The sequence below is a fragment of the Pipra filicauda genome, unplaced genomic scaffold (genome assembly GCF_003945595.2).
Source record: "Pipra filicauda isolate LSUMZ 115617 unplaced genomic scaffold, ASM394559v2 scaffold196_size3971931_pilon, whole genome shotgun sequence".
Lineage (NCBI taxonomy): Eukaryota > Metazoa > Chordata > Aves > Passeriformes > Pipridae > Pipra > Pipra filicauda.
Genome location: NW_024104305.1, coordinates 420,604 through 438,441, shown reverse-complemented (window position 1 = coordinate 438,441; position 17,838 = coordinate 420,604). Strand labels below are relative to the sequence as shown.

The 17,838-nt window shown below is 35.9% G+C and overlaps 1 protein-coding gene across 4 annotated transcripts in view; it reads right to left on the bottom strand.

The window, feature by feature from the left end:
* Nucleotides 1-10,774: 10,774 nt before the first annotated feature.
* SH3RF1 (SH3 domain containing ring finger 1) overlaps nt 10,775-17,838 on the bottom strand; it is an 85,385-nt gene continuing 78,321 nt past the window's right edge. For 3 of the 4 annotated variants that reach the window (XM_039380464.1, XM_039380462.1, XM_039380463.1), the window contains exon 12: nt 16,856-17,663. In XM_039380464.1, coding sequence (XP_039236398.1) covers nt 17,360-17,663 — 304 coding nt within the window. In that variant the 3' untranslated portion in view covers nt 16,856-17,359. Of the gene's footprint in view, nt 13,514-16,855; nt 17,664-17,838 lie in introns of those variants that run through there. The other variant, XM_027738226.2, reaches the window with a different exon arrangement.

The window sequence follows — 17,838 nt, the reverse complement described above, 5'->3', positions numbered from 1 at the left end:
TTATGTCCTTCCAATAAAGTAGTCAATCATAATAATACCCAATCAGATGGCTTAATGAGGTAACAATTAGGTTAATAAAGATGAAAAGAGGTATTTTCAGATGATTGCTTACAACATTTTTTAAATTTATCTATCACAGTGAATAATTTCTTTCAATAATTACCAGAAGAGGTTAGCATCCTTGGAAAAAATTAGCTATTGTTCACACCAGAGTGTGTGTAATGTTTGATTCTATAAAATGCCTACCTTATTTCAACAGTTGGGGTTTTTTAATCATAGTTTATGACAAGATTCTACCAGAAGTCAAACATTTTTTGAGCTCCTCTTAAGATGTCTGGTACCCACTCCTGCCTGACCACATACAGATAACAGTGTGGCTTGCAGAAACCCAGGACTGCACAAGCTACTATCTCCAAACTACAGAAGGGAATTTTGTTATGAATCCTATACATGAACTTTATAGAAAATACAATTAAATATATATTGCAAAGGGAAAAAAAAAGAGCAATTTAGATCAGTCTAGAAGGTGTATGTTTTACCATCCTATGACTCCACTGCTATGCTATTAAAATTCAAAAGTGATGAAAAACAATTCTGATACAAAGCTAAGCAAAACAGGCTGATACAGCTGTAGGGTGCTACAGGAGCCTGTTTCGATTTCTTTTTTCCAGAACAGTAAAAATTCCTATTTATATTTTAAATACACTTTTTTTGGTTTTATCCTCACTTGCCTAAATCTTCTCTATAAGGTTATGTACCTTTTCTACACTGAATATACAGAATATACTGTATTCTGCATATTGCAGTGGTAGATTATCACCAGCCTGCTATAGACAAGCTCTCCTTTCTGTCACAGTTGAGCCTCTCTTTATCTAGTTTCTACACATCCTGTTCTTTTTTCTTGACAAAAGAAACACTCTCCATACCAGCTGTTTCAATGGATGTAAAATTCATATACCATTGTTTGATTGTTTGTTTTGTTGGTTAGGGAACTATAAATTTGCCAAAAATGTCAGTTCTGAAGAGCACTGAAAAAAAAAATCAAGAATGAAGTACATTTGTCCATGTTTGAAAGTTTTTTAAAAGAAAAAAAGAGGTTCAGAGAGTTATTTAACACTGAATATTCTGATAAGGTTCAAGCTAGTACTTACCTCCTAATTTTCACAGTTTAGCTACTGAAACAGAGAAGATGGATATGTGCAGACCATGCATTTATCAAAGATCCTGCTGTTTTCCCCAAACCAGATAGCTGGTTTCTACTCCAAGTTGACTGTAGCACAAGGATCATTAGATGTGACTTTTTAAGCTGTACCTATAGCTCCAACCAATCTTAACTAGAATAGTAGAGTCCATTGCTTTTATGTCTTTTCCTTCTGCCTGGATATTAGTTTCACAGTTTTTTCTCTTCCTAGTAGACAAAAGAAGGAAGAACGCTTCTCTCGTTCTGTCTAACAGGAAATAGTCATCTTTATTGTCTCCAGCCATAGCCTTCTCCATAATACTGCCCACAGACGGGAGATTTTCCTACAAAATTGCCTGAATCTGGGCTTCAGTGACTATCACTGCATAATACTACACTTCATCATGCATTTCCACTCAGATCATAATTATTTTAGGCAACCTATACAAGTGGGTAACATCTCTGCAGAGTGTGCAGTGTTTACATAGCACAATTCATTTCTGTTTACTTCATTGAATCATTGTTGAATTTGAGGATGCCTTTCATAAACAATTATTCTGCTCTAATAGTAACAAGTAACACATTTGCTTTACAGACACCTCAGCAAAGCACTCCTGTCAACATGAATTGTCTGTTATGTGTTTTAAAATGTTTGGAAAAAAATATGGTATGCCATCTGGCTCCCAAACGCTCATTAAATCCACTGGAATATGAATTTTTAAGGAAGCCAACATCACATGGTGCCCACCACTTCATAAAAGAAACAGAGAAAGAGAGGAAGGAAAAGAGGAAGGAAGGAAGGAAGGAAGGATACAAACAAGAAAAAAAGGAAGTGGTTACATTTTGTTTATAATTTAATTTCCTACAACTAAGAGCAGCCCAGCCATTTCAGAGAATAAAGACAGATGACAGCTCCTGTTGCCAGGAGTTTATGGTCAAAGATTATTTTCTGAGTGAAATGCAGAAGGGAAAAAATCTAGCAGGGGAATGGAATGCTAAAGCCATAGAATATTTAGGTTTCTCAGGGGAAAGATGCCCCCATGAACTGAGATTCAGAGGGTATGCTCCAAGTTTCTTTTAAGACTTGCCAAACCACTTAGTTTTTCCCCTCCAAATGTCAGTTCTCCCATCTTTAATTGAGGCTAATGACTGTCAGCTTCCCATATTGACACAGCCCTAGGGAAAACTCTCCTACTTCATAGTTGCTGTCATCTTCTGTGGGAACACTTTTAGACCCTAATGTAGAAAGAGGACTGCATCTACAAAAACTGAATGACCAGATAGATACAGGATTTAAATCCCATTTGGAAAGGATTGTCTTGTATTAGGAGAAGGAAGCTCAATTAATTTTTTTTATGGAAAACTTAAAACTACATAGATTAGGGAAGGTTAAGAGAGTTTCCAAAAAGACACAAGCATTTAATTTAAAAAAAAAACAAAACCAAACCAGCTTTGACATTAACTCTGTATTTCCTGTAATTTTTCACATAAATTAACTAAAAATTTACTAAAAACAGCTAGACTTTCATTTGCTGGAATATGCGAGTGCTTTGCAAAAACAGGGTTTTTTTGTGACACTGTATATTTATGTCCAAAAGCTGTTAAATATATGTAAATAAACAATCTGATAAATACATGTTAAGCAATTCTGCTTGTGACACGTTGGTCCATTGCCCAATGACAATTATGAAAGAGAAAAGAACAAGCTGCAATCCAGCAGAAAATAGCCCAGGGAGTGAAGGGAAGGAGCACAACAGACAATCAAATGGGATAAGAAAGAAAAAACTAGTAAGGCCTCATCCAGAAGACAGCAGGACACCATCTACTGAATAACACGTGGACTAATGGTGGGTAAATTTTCTCCATTGTAAGAACTGGGCAACGTTGTGCTGACTGACCTTATCCAGTCTCTCTTCATTTTCTCAACTCAATGCATAGCTATTTTTAGTAGCAGTACTCTGCAAAATGTTTTATAACTCATTTTGGCTGTAAAGCTGCATCAAGTTGCAAAGTCCTTTGTAGCTTTAACTGTTTCTTTGAATTCACAGAACTGATCTCTGAGCCGAGGGATTTTGTCAGCCATGGATTCCTGAGTTAGGGATCAAGCTTTTAGAGCAGTAAAAGCTAATATTTTCAGGATATTTTTAATTTGCATCCTACAGGCATAAATTCTGTGAAACTATGAGGAAATTAGTCTTGCTTTCTTTTTCATACTTTTCTAGGATATAATCAAAATCATCTTAGAGATTCAGGCCTGATTGGATGGGGCTTTGAGAAACCTGGTCTAACAGAAGGTATTCGTGCCTGTGGCAGGGGGTTGGAACTAGATGGTCTTTAAGGTCTTTTCCAAACCAAACTCTTCTATGATTCTATGACTCACAAACCTACCAAGCAGGTTTTCCTCTTCGTTGTTTAAAATAACAAGACCATTTGTTACACTAATTGGTTGCTTCATACAGTTTTTTGCTGCCAGTTAGATTATAAATGTCCAGTCATATGTTCTCCCATTACCCAAATAAAGTCCCTCAAAACCTGAACAAGACATCCTATACCTTATCTGCACATCAGGAGAGTGCCTGCATGAGTAGCACTGATTGAGAATGTTTCTAATGGGAACAAAAGATTCTCACTCTGAGCTGAAAAAATCTTCATTTTTTTAGCTCAGTTTCCTTTCAAACCTCTCTGAGAATGAAAGTTAGACTCTTTTAGCATCGCCAGAGTTTTCATAGCTCCTATGTTTCATAACAGCTAGGAAGATAGTGACACCTAAACCACCCCATCCCAGCCTCACCTTTGAAGTGTTTACAGAGTTTTTGTCAAACTAATTTATGCTCTTTCTGTATTCCACATGAAGCTATGTATTTTAATCCCAAATATAAAAGATCTCTCATGGATATTTCCAGATCCCTGCTTTGTTTAGAAGAAACAAATGAGCTCTTTCTATTTTCCCCACCGATAGGTTTGTGAACATAGAATAATCCTGAATCTCCAAGATTTTTATAGATCAGTATGTCCTCACCTTTGATTCTCACTGACTGGGAATCTTTCCTTCACCAAAGTGCAGATAACACCACTGGCTTGTCTCAAGAATCATCCAGTTATTGATCTTTCCAGCATGGACATCCTCAGTAACACTCCCAACACTTTGTAAACACTGTCCTTCACAAAGCTAGACAGAGTAGAAGAGTAAATACTGCAATTCCCGTTTAGTTTGATCAGGTAAAAATTGCTTCTATTTGCTTTATTTGGGTTTTTTTTTAATTTTTTTTTTTATTTTTTTAATCCAATGGAACAGTATCTCAAACTAGAAAATAGAAAACACTCTTAAGATTTCCAAAGTGCTGTACTTTCCCCTCCTATATGTAAGTGTTACAGCATTCAAGAAATCAATTTCAGGCTTGAAATGTAAGTTTTATTTATTTTTGTTGAATTTGAAAAAGTATAAATAACTTATCTTTGTAACTACATTGGGGTTTGTTTTTTTGTCCTAGAACCACACCACATCTTAATTCCAGGATGCTGCAGAGAGAAAAAAGCACTAGCATTCAGCAAAATGCCTCATCACACGTTTCAGATCATGTTTAAATCCATTCCTTTATTAAAAGTTTTTGTTTGCCATTTTTCTTTAGTAAGATTCCAATGCACTCAATCCTTTATGAAATGAAGACCTAGGAGGTTAAGTGGTGCATATGAAAAAGACAGAGAAGGAGGTGGTTGGGCATAACATCAGACTACATTATAATTAGCTACTAGACATGCTAGTTCTAGCTATAAAAAAGTAATTTAGAGTTATAAGCAAGACATTATATTCATGCCTTAGGGACCTCGTTTATATTTGGAATCACTATTTCAGCATCTAATATCTCTTCCAAAAGCATTCTACTCTGTTACTAAATATAGCAGAAAGACAACATAATCCAGCTATAAGCTTTTGTAAAGTTGTCCATAGTGCTTTTAGTTACAAAAACATGGACTTTGCATTCATGTCTTTTCCAATGCCAGACACAAATAAGCTTTTAGTAACAAACATTAACCACATGTTGACCAGAATCTAGTATTTGCCTTTGAAAAAACCCAATATTTTCTTAAAAATGTTGCTTTTGACAGGATTGTAATAGAGAAAACATCCAAACAGATACACAACAGATCTTCAGACACACACAAACAACTAGAAGGAGTTCCAGCCTCTGATAGCATTACCTGATGATGAAATCCAAAAATACGTTTGCTAATTTGTCCCTGTTCTTGACAGAAGATACTTCTTGTACTGGTGGATTTAGCCATTACTCAACAAAACCAGGGCTGTCAGCTAATTAAATCACAGCTGCACAAGTGTGCTCTATTGCTGTCAGCTATGAGAGTGTGATACTTCATAGTCAAAACCAAACCTGTTACATTGATTTCCAAAAGTAAATGGATAAAATTCCCACATCATCTTGTTCACCAGTAACATGCTTACACGAAGTCCACAGAACAAATGTTCACCAATGTAGATACATCAGAGCACAAGACACATCCTACTGATTGGCCACTTTCCATCAGCATGACCTCTGAAGAGACATGACTGCTCTGGGAGCAGCTTGGTTTTGCTGTCTGAGGCTGATCTGCAGCTCTGACAGCAGTTCCTGCCATCAGCCCAGACTGTGCCTTCACTTGGGGGCTCTGGCAACACAGCTGTCACCACAGAGCCCCCACAGACCAGCTAAATTCTGTTGTGGTCCTCATCTCTTGGAAATCCAAACACTTGGTCACATCCAGTAACAAGCCTCACCAACCTACTGAGGGGGAAGAGTGTTAGCATCATTTACTAAGGGATAGCATAGTGTAAAAAAAACCCCTGAAATAGCTGTGGTTGGACCAGACAATGTTCTCTGTAATTACAGGGCTGTTTCTCCTCCCACCTGTTCCCCACTGGCACATTCACTGCTGACATGTCAATCTTTACAAAGAGAACTGCATAACTTTCCCAGACTCAGAAACTGATGCTCAAGCCTCCTGATCCTGTCCTGTGCGGAACAGTTGAGAAACATCACCCACAGAATTTTATATTTTAGTAGTTAATTTTTCTTGGATCATCTAAGTGTTCACTAACACTGCCAAATCAGAGAAACCAAATTACAAGAGCACTGTTGCGTTTTGCCGTTATGGCCAAAGTTTAACTGCATTTAACACGTCATTGGTTAACGTGGATTATCACAGTATTCTAGGAATGATAAAGAACAAATGAGAAATACTGTCTGCCACTTTCTTGAGCGCAGCTATAGCAGACCTCCAAATAGCAATATGGTGGTGGCATGTACAACTGGACCACGTAAAATTTGGTCATGAACCAGTCTCTGGACCTTCAGACAGAATTCAAAGGCCATCTCATTCTTGCTCTCTTTTTCCTATTTACTGGAGACATTCTTAACAGAAACTCTCCACCTTTCTGACAATTATATCAGTATTAAGGAATATGCATTAAGTGCAAATAATCAAGAATACCGAATCCCTAGGCAGGATGAGATACCCTTTTTTTAAGTTTTAAAACATTTATCTCTTTGCATGTGTTCTTATCCTCCATGAAAACACTGATCTTTACAAAGCCCAGTATTTATTTTTAAAGACTACTAAACTTCATCCTTGTAAAAAGCTACATTGTGTATCAGAGATCTTAAATTATTGAATGCAAAGAATTTCAGTGATATGCGGGGGAAAATAGTTACTTGTGTACTATAAACTTAGAAGTTGGATAGAGGCATACAATAAAGTTTTGATAAGGAGCAAGAAAATAAGCAGATTTCCCTGATCTGTGTGTATTCAAAAGACACACTAAGACTGCCTACCATAGGAGTGGAGAAAAATTCTTTGAACTGTAAACTTTTTAGAACTAGCATTCTTCAGCTTATTCAGAAGTTCAACCAGCTGAAATAAGAAATTTGACCTAGGGCACGTCCCTTGTTGTGGAGAACAAAGTCGATGACCACTTTAAAGTTAATTCTGCTGCTGACTCATCTTCTATCCCAAGCATCCGCAGATACACCATGAGAAAATACGGCAGCAACTAACCACAAAAGATTTTGGGGCTAGCAGCTGTTAGCAACCCAAAGCCTACTGTGCAATTGTGGATCTGGAAATTTATAGGTTTGATTGAAAAGTGAACAAGTCTTCTGTGCTTTACAGTGCTGCTAAAGCAGCATCATCTTTGATCTAGTGCCTCAGCTGTACCACTGGGACAAACATTTTCTGAGAGAAGGATAACACAGCCTGAATAGCTCTGTATTTTCCAAGTATGAAAATCATCCAGCTCAGTTTCTTTCAGATATATTCATTCTTCTAGGGCAGATGAGATATTTTCTTTCACTATTTAACAGTAGGGGGCATATTCAGTGTATGCCAGCAAAGTTTAATGAAATCAATGAAGTAGCACTGATTTGCAGTAATTGAGAGTCCGACCATGTGTTCTAATGCCAAAGAATCTGGATATTTCTAAGGGCTTATATTGCTTTCCTTTCTGGGAAGGAGGGGATGGGAAAGGACGGGTTGGGGGGATCGGGAATCAAAATACACTTGCTTTGTGGAATGGGGTTCCATCTAAGGTAGCAGACACAAAAAACACCTGTACAGATATTTAAAAATCCTGACATTTTTCTTTCTGCCTTTGTAATTAAAATGTACTTTTTCTTGATGCGCCAGCCAAATTTCCACTCTTTACACTCCTATACAAGCTTTTCTCACCACTCTAAAATGAGAATGCAGCTAGAGTTTAGACACATCCTGTGAGTTGGTTTTGTTCTAAATGACTACTAGCTGCAAACATCAGAAGGCATTAGGGCCACGTAACCTGAACCATAATGTGGGCAGTAGAGTTTGCTGCACAGTGCAGTCAAGTGCTATTCATTTACATGTGCTAAGAGGAATTTTTAAAAGCTAGTTATAACTATGATTAATTGAAATCTGGGGCTAATGTTGCTGTGTCTAAATAGTCTTTACTCCACTGAATAGGAGCAGTAGAGAAGTTAAGAACTGATTTTACCACTTTTCAGCAAAATAATACAGCTGACAGGAACGAGTATAGTAAAAGGAACACATAAATAGTACTTTCTGACATCTGCTAATATTATGTTCAGTGTAACCACTATGATTTGATAGGCACGCATGAAATGCTCATTGTGTAACATTTTGAATGGCTTTTGCACCTTGCATATTGGATCTAGCAAATTCATTTTGGTTTGTTCCTTGCATCAGGCTGATTGTGAACAAAGTGCTCTTCAGCTGTTAAAATGCATCAGCTAAGTCTCTCATCCACAGAAATCATGCTCTAGGAGACTTCTCTGCAGGAGGGGTTTAGATATTGATGCTCTCATTTCGAGGCAAGTCTAATCCATCAGAATGTATCTTCAAATTCACAAAAACCAGTCAGATTTACTTTCAAAGCAAGTTTTTCATCACATACCTCAAAAGCACATGAATCGTCAGTTTGGCAAATGAGGAAACTGAGATTCAAAAAGGTGAGACCTCAAGTTTTCAAGAGCAGGTGCTAACTTCAAGATTCTCAACAAGTTTGTCTCCTAGAAGGTAAGAGCTTTTCGGATGACACTGTGGAAGAAGAATGCATTGCATCTTGGGAAATGGTATGCATTTCCCAAGAGATTCAGTCCTCTAATGTTAGTTACTGCATAAACTATGTAGAAAGTGAATGCTACCACTACCCCTGTTCATTAATGCAAACCTGCAACTCCTGTTGTGGTCTTTTATTTATGTGTATCACACAGTATTCAGTGTGATAGATATAGATACAGATATATTCTCAAAGCACAGCCATCATCTCAAGCCTTTCAGGTAGTTCAGAACTACAGATGCCTAGTTTGGGATTTCAAATGCATTCTGACATGAGAATAGAGGTGCAGCTCAGGCCTACCACAAGAGCAGTTGTTCTAGACACAAGCAGAAAACAAATGGGTAAAGATGAGGGCTGCATCTTCAGTCTTAGACATCAAAGTTCTTCTTAGATCCTTTCACAGAGGATTACTCTAGTAATCCTCTAGTAATACTCACAGAGGAGTTACTCTAGTAACTGAGGTAGGATCAGAAATAAGTTAGCTAAGATTCAGGTCCCATATACAGGTCTTCCAAATCCTTTTCTCTTTCCAATTTTCCCCCCATCTGATGTCCATGTTCTCACCATTCATCATCACCATTCTCGGCTCTTTTGTTTCTATATACAAATATTGCAAGTATGCCATTAAGTCACTCAAAAGAATTATGACACTGGTTTTGTTCAAGTCAAACTTCAAATCTGCTTAAGATTTACCATTATTAACCAAATGTAGGGAACGAGCACCTAAGCATGATTTGAGAAGTATACTTATGGCAGATGCATGATAGGAATCCAAAGAAGACAGGTGTATTGGCTTGTCCTACAGAAACTTGTGGCATCATTATTGTGCATACACATGAAAGACTATACTGTAGTTTTAGTAATGCCAAACACTTTTTAACTAGACAAGTGGATTCTTGTATTTCATTGAAGTCAATATACACCTTTAAACACATTTGAATCTACTGGAAAGAACAAGCCAGTTAAAATATTTTGCCAGCCCTCTGAAAAAATCCAGAATGTACAGAAGTCATATTTTTAAGCCCATGCAAAACTATCATAATTGTCATTACTGCTGTAAGGCAGAGGTAATGAAATGAAGGTGAACAGGATTTCAGGTACCTTTGGCAAGACAAATGTTAAACACTTATTAGAATTACTCAATAATTACGTTACAAAAAAACCCACCCCAAAACCAACCCAAAGAAATAGTCTTACTTCTACTGCACAGTCATGATGTTTGTGTGTATTTTTCTCCTATGGATGCACTGATATTAGACCACAATTCTGAAAAGAAATAAATAAATTTGCTTTTATATAATCTCCATTCTACATTTCTACAAATCATGTTACCTTCTTACCATTCCCATTCCCCCTTAATTAAGGAAAGTTAGACTTGATGCTCCTTCTTTCACAGACCACTTAATGCTGCATCATTCACTGCTAGCAGAATTTAGCAGTCTTAACTAACACTGAGTTTATCACAGTAGCTGAAACATTTACGAAATCTTAACACATTTGCAAACACTTTTAGGATTAACTTTCCACGATTTTCCCAGCAGCTATGTGTACATAGCAGACACGTAGCCACATGCAAATCAGGAAGATCCTCTAGTTAGCCAGTTACTGCCTGACTGCTGTGCACAGCAAACTTTGTCAGGGCAAACGAGTCTTTGCCACCCTACACTTTTGCTCTCAGTTGGAAGTTCAGGCAGATGCTTCACCCTCAGGGCTGGGAACTCTCTCTCAATATATACACAGTAGGTCCACTACACCAGACTTCATCCTCGAGTGAAAGCAGTCTATGACTTGTGCACCTGATATACTGTGATGAGACCGAAGTCCATCATGAACAGACTAAGATGGATTTACCTACCTCTTCTGAAGTTACTTGCAGAAAAATGGAGATGGGAAAAGATTAGTCAGATTCTCAGTTCTCTCTACAATTCATCATTCCAACCTTCTTATGGAATCTGAAGACTTTTTCTCTTTGAGCAGAAATACCCTCCTGGGAATTCTGAAATTAAGTTCCGGTAATTTTATTGTCAAATTCTTTACAAGTAATTTATGTTTAATGTTTGCATACACTATTTGATGTAGCTGTTTGCTAAGAAAATATTTATTAGGATTGGAAGTTTAACATAGTAAATCAAACACTTAACATTCACTGGACTTCAAACATAGATATAAAATACCTTACAAAATTTGTTTATGAATTACACAAAGCAAATGCACAGGGTTTGTCTGTTTCTACACTGAATTAATCCCAAGCCAAAACCAAAAAATAACCCCTAAAAGATCACAAAAAAAGGCATGATAAACTGCATCTTTGTCATTGTTGCACTGCTATGTAATAAGCCCTTTTTACAAATGTTTACTCAATATTAAAAAAATCAATTAAAATGTATTCCATCTAACAAAACTATTGGATTAAAATCTGATTTTTAACTGACTTTACACCATGAAATTCTATTAATAGAGGTAACTTAGTCACTTAGTTTAAAATATGGAGCGTAGAGATAGAAAAAAATTAACCTTTAGTAGTCTTTAATATAAAATGCACTAAATTTTCCAAAATAAGATTACGACACACTAGTGCCAATTTATGCTGACAAAAGCTGATATCAGCTTCTTTCTAACTAAAATTCATTTCACAATACCTTTATATATTACATGAATATTCAAGTAAACTATTTAAAAATATTTAAAAATGCAAAAACTGAATTATACAGTGTTTCAGAGAGATGGTTAATTTGGGAATGCTGTCATGTCCAACTATATTTATAGATATATTTTTTCTTGTTTTTAAGACCATCATGATACTACCTGATATTAACATTTTATATTTATCAATGTATAACTTCAAAAACATTATAAGGATTTAACATATCACTATGTACTTTTTAATCACTGTTTCTGTGTGTACTGTGCGACACTGAATCACCTTACTGGCTTCCCTTTGTAAAGTGCTGAGTAACAGCCAAATTACATCAGATTTAAATGGATTTAAATGGAGATGATGGTGCTCAGTGTCTTACCAAAAGAAATCACCATTAAACTGCTATAATCAAACAATAAAATAATAAAAAAAAGTTCAGCTGAGTAGCACATGTGTTCAACAGTGTCAAATCTCTAACAAAACCCTGAAAGACAAACAATGTATTTCTTGCAGGCTGCATTCTTTATATCCATCAGCTGCAAGGATATTACAATATTTTATTAATGATTCAAACACTGGACACCTTCTGTGGTTGAAGGCAAGTTGCTCACTAGTTTTGGTCAAGTGGCTCTTGGGAAACTTTCAGAGCAAAATAACACAGCAACAGGAAACTGGAATGGAAAATGCCAACCATGCACAGTTACATTACTGCAGGAATCGAGTAACACATGCAAGACAAAGAAAAAGTCAGAACATACCAAAGTAGCAATGGTTAAGAAGTTAGTAAAGTTTTTTCACAGTGTTTCATACAGCCTTTTACTTTAACACAAGTGCATCACTTACCACCACTATTGCTCAGACATTTTAAAACATCTCTTGGCCATGCAGATCAGTTTGAGAAGAAAACAGCAAATTACACATCTTAGGCATTTTTTAGACATTAAGTACAACTTATAATTTTATTTTTATATTCAGTCTTATCAAACAGATGTTTTCAAGTTATATTCATTCTAAGTGTTGGGCTTTAACATTCCTTCCAATTTTGTTGGATCCTGAGTGCTAAATGCCCAAAGAACTGGCCAAATATACAAAGCTAAGCTTTGTTCAAATCGCCAAGTTATTACATAAAGAGAAGGTATAGAGAATTTCTTGTTAGCACTCCTAAACATCTTTCTTCCTAACCTTGAGATGATCCTAACCTTGAGATGGTTTTATTCAGTTGTTCACATACATCTCTGCCTCCTGGAAACATTACTCTACTAGGGTGATTTATGAAGAAGTAAAACTAGACTCAGGAACACCACTGACTTTTTTTTTTCTCTGTCCAAAAAAGAAAATATACATTTTTTCCCCATTTGGCAAATTCTATTTGACGCCACATCACCACCACTCAACATTAACTCATACAACAGAGACTTACTCCACTGTCAGACACAGCAGGGGAAAAATGTCCAGAGGATAAACGGGAGGCTCTTTATCAGATATAATTGCTTGCTCATAAGGAGAGAATCCAGCTTCCCCTTAGTTATTCTTTCATAAATTAATAATTTGTTAAAATCATAGTCACAAGAATTTTAGCTATTACACAAAATTCAAGTTTAAAAAAAACCCCAAGAATAAATTAGTTACAACCTTGTAAACAATTGTTCATTTATGTAACATACTTGGGGGAAAAAAATTCCTCTATATAATAAATCAGACAGTACAAGGCACACATCACACTTAAGAATTCAAAGTGATAAAACCAGCAGATGCCTTCATCTTCTTTTTGCGCTGGTGTAATTGTGCTATAGACACTGTAAAAATATGTAGATTTTTGTTTACATTACAGTCATTTGAAAATATTTCATGACTGTGCTTTTTCTGGCAAAATATTTGTGCTATTTTACAGTACAGTATGATTTGAAGCTCTTGGAATGAATCTTCTCAAATGTTCTCTACAAAGCTGCCAGGGAAAAGGCCAGTCTTTCCATTTCGTTGCAGAGTGCCTTTGAACCAGCCATCCTCACGTTTTTTGTGTACAAAAACAATGTCACCTTCCTTAAGTTCAAGTTCTGCTTCACTCTGAGGAGGATAGGATACCACAACCCTGTACCTGTGTAATTAGAAAAAAAACCACTGTTTAAGTTCTTTTTTTTCACCTTTTTTTTTTTTTAAACCAATGCTTTTAAAAGCCTGTTAAAGCTCATGAAAACAGAAAACTGCCTAGAACTGTTTCCAGAGTACATAATAACTATGTCCTGAACAGATAATAACAATAGCAACATAACAAATTTAAGTCAAAATGCATACATCTCCTATCAATTTTTTCTCGCCAAGATCCCCATAAAAATCCAGACAATGGTTAAATAACAGGAGAAAACTGTTATTTTTAATTATTTTTTTCAATATAAATTTGCAGACTCTTCCAGTCAGCATGATTCAACAATAATCAAAGCTTTCACAGCAGTAACTAAGCATAATTTTACAACTGTATGTTTAATATGATATTTTCCCAGGAATGGCTATTCAGGAAAGGCACAGAACTAAAAGAAGGAACAAAACCTATTAATTTGCATTGCTGTTTTAAATTATTTTCATTTTTCTTAAAAACTTTTCAGGATAGAACATGTCATCTTATTTGGACACAGCTTCACAATTTGTATACTACTATATGAAAAATAAACATTTTTAAAAGTGTTCAATTCAACAATTTTCTTAAGCACCTGACACAAAGAAAAGTGTATTTTCTGAATTTGTCACAGTAAAATCACTTTTCAAATACGAGTGCATTAAAAAGAGTCTACACTCTTCTCTCTCTATTTTTAAACATGCATAACACCACTCAATCTCTTCTACCATGGTTTCAGTTCACATCAACCTAAAATTTAGGTGTTGCGGCTCTGCAGACAATCATGTCAGCTTCTTGATCAAGTTTTATGACAGATATTATAACTCAGTTCTTAGCTATACAACCAATAATGTCTGCATGATGAAATCAAATAAAATCAATGGCTGACTGTAAAATTTAAAAGCTTCTAAAGTTAAGAGCATTAAAGGCAGTGCTAGGAAATCTGCTGGCAAAAATAGAATTTTCCATTAAAATCAGAACATTTTGCACTCATGAAGATTACTTCATAGATTACGATAATTATTATCTTAATAAGCTTGAAATAATTTATTATCTTAATAGACTAAAATAAATTAACAATCTGATGAAAAGACAAAAGAACAAGATATAGTCTAGTAAAGGATGGAATACCAATTTCAGCTCATTATACCCATAATAATATTGAAGCAGAGAAAGATACTGTATTGTAGTAGTACATTTTGCTTAAGAACATATAAACCAAAAATGAACTCTATCCAGATAGTTAAAAGTATTCAGAAAAGAGTAGCAACACTTTATAAATAATTAAAGTTTCTTGGGAAATCTACGTATAGCAAATCATATTTGGACCTAATGAGTTGTCAAATGTTATTTACTAGTGACTTATAAACTAGGAGTGTTTCAGTCATGGCAATCCCCAGATTTCAGAGGACTGGAATTATTAGATTCATGCTTAATAAAAGCTACCAAGCCAATTACAAGATTTATTAGTGTGCAGCTTCAGAACGCTCCACATCCAACCTAGGCCTGCACTAACTTCTGCTGTGGGCAACTTGGCTCTTAATGCTGACTCAGGAAATAAGAACCAAATATTTTTAATAGACTGTAAGTTTTATTGAGACTGTAAACTACTTGAGTTAAAATAGTCTTTGCTCAGGCAGGACAAGGACAAGATAGAGAAGGATAAAGAACTGCAATAAAGCTGTGAAAAACTTCTACTGTTGTTAATAAGTAGGTTGCTTCCAGGCTGAAAATTAACCAGCACACTACACAGCACTAATTTTATCCAAAAGAGAGCCTGTTTAAAAAATGAGTTCAAAGAAAGAATACCTGCCTGCCTTACACTGCACTCTGTCAAATGCTGCCCTGTAAACACTTCACTTGAAACATGCTTGGTTTTATTTTCTAATTCTGTCAGTAACCTCTGTGCTCCCCTGAATTGATAGACTGGTCTGTTCTGCTGCTGCTGCTTGCTGAGTGTTAAAACAAACAGCTTTGCAAAAACCCACCTTCTCTTTGCCCTCCCTAGAGGATCACCAGCTAGTGCAGAAATACTGTTGTCCTGAGCTTTCCATACCGTGTTGAGCAACCTCAACGCTGCAGTAATTTGGTACTTCTCATCAAATTTTAGCTTCCCGACTATTTTGATATCAATCTTGTAATCTAATGTCTAAAACAGAGCACAGCACCCTTGGTTTTAAAATGCTATTTTACTATATTTTTCAATGTGTCATGAGAAGAAACCCATCTGGCTTTACACCTGTAAATCACATGTTCCTCTTCAAATTTTATGCCACATTTTTACAAACTCTATTAGCCGAAAGACAGGTGAACAGATCCAGACCCATCACACATTCACACAGCTGTCTGTCTAGATCACCCTGAATCAGCTGTGGAACAAAAACTATTTTTCCATTATTTATTTCATCATCAACAACATACTGCCAAAACTACCAATTTCATGCAGAGTAAAGAGCTTATGCTTCAGCTCAAAAGTTCATTGCAAGGTCCCTGGAGAAAAATAATCATATTTGCTAAGCATGACCTATGTTTTGGAAAAAACATGTTTATTCCCACATGTTTGAATCTTCCTTATTTGTCTCCTTATTCAGTATTTCCAAATGTTTTCAATGTCTGAAGGTCAAATTTGCAGATCTTTTGTGGTCATCTAATCTTAATATTTTACATACACCTAAGCTGTACAACTATGAGTTTTCTTCTTTCTTTTTTTTCTTCAACTGTCTTATATTATTTTTCATTAATTTTCAAAATATTATCCCAGTTCTTTTTAATCAGCTAGTAATAGAATGTTAATATTATAAAAATGAAAGTACTTTAGCTCTCCAGAATTAACCACTGTATTTGCCATCAGTTCTTTGCTAATATTCTTAATGTGTCTGGCCATATCCCACAGTGCCTTTGCTTTGTATTTGTGAATTTATTTTTTATTTTGAGGAGGATGGTGATCTGTCTTCACATTTCTCCATTCTACTTTTTATTTTTAATATTAGCATTTCTCACATTTTTCAGTAACATGAAAAAGATTGTATCTTTCATGTGTTTCTCCCTTTCTTCATTGCTTCTGTTTCACTGGACACAAAATACTGCTTTTCTTCCCAGATAGTTGTAGTTGATTTTTGGACAATTATCTGTGGTTTGCCTGATCACCAAGTGGATAAAAATACTTTTCACATGCAGAAAATTTTAGCTAAGGAAAACACAGAATGCTGGAATTACTATCATTACACAAGTTAAACTCATACTTTTTCTTGCACTTTGAATTTTTACTTTTCAGCTCGTCTGTGCCCTGCTGTTGAGCATCTCTTCTGTCTGCTGAGTGGGTGCCTTGACTCCTACAGATAACCAACACAGGGCAGACTGATTCTCAGCATTTAATTAACAGCATTAAATGCTGCCAGATGTGGTAAGACTTGCTGCCCTCTAAAGCCACTGGCTTGCTCATTGGGAGCAGATGTTACACCAGTCATTTTGTGGTGGATAAAATGACTTGGGGTCACTTTAATCACAGAACAAAATTACTGCTGTCCTCCACTCTAACTGTATGAAGAATTCATTTTATAGTTTAGGATATGCAGTGATGTGTATTTAGGTTCAACTTCAGGTCTTTAACACCATTGCAGGGTGCTGGGTAGTTTATTATTACAGTGCTGTGTATTTAATGTAAAATTTAAGGCTGTTTAAGCAACGTTTACCTCTAAAAGAGAAAGCTCATGAAAAGAGCTTGCCACTTTCCTTTAACTCTTGTCATGGAAAAAACTAAATTCAGATAAAGAAATTCCTGTATATTCATAGCAGAGCATGTCTCACTCTGGGAACTGCAAGGAGTTGAGTCTATCTTTTTAAAGAAAGGACAGTGATCCTTGGCCTTATCAGTGCCACATCAATACAAGAAATCACAACACCCCAAGACAACTTGTGTCTTGTCTGGAGAATCAGAAGAAATGACTGAACTCCACTGCAGAGTCTCAAGGTGACAGGAATTCTCCAAACTCCAATCAAGGCTTGGCAGAAATTTCTGTTAAACATCTCTGCTTCTTCTGTATAAGGAACATATGAAAGACCATGGCCCACAGCAAGCAACCAGCATAGTTCACAGGAGAAGAGTGAATACAGGAATGGGAACAACAGAGAAGACCTGCAATAATAAGATTTAAGAGAATGTCACAATCTTCCCTTCCTTTAGTGAAATGTCCAAAGGTGTTAAGTATCCATCTGCAAACACATGTCACTAAGAGCTTGTTTACTATCAAACAAATCAAATGTCCATCCACTTATTCAGTGTGATTGGAAAAATGTTCACAAGCTTTACT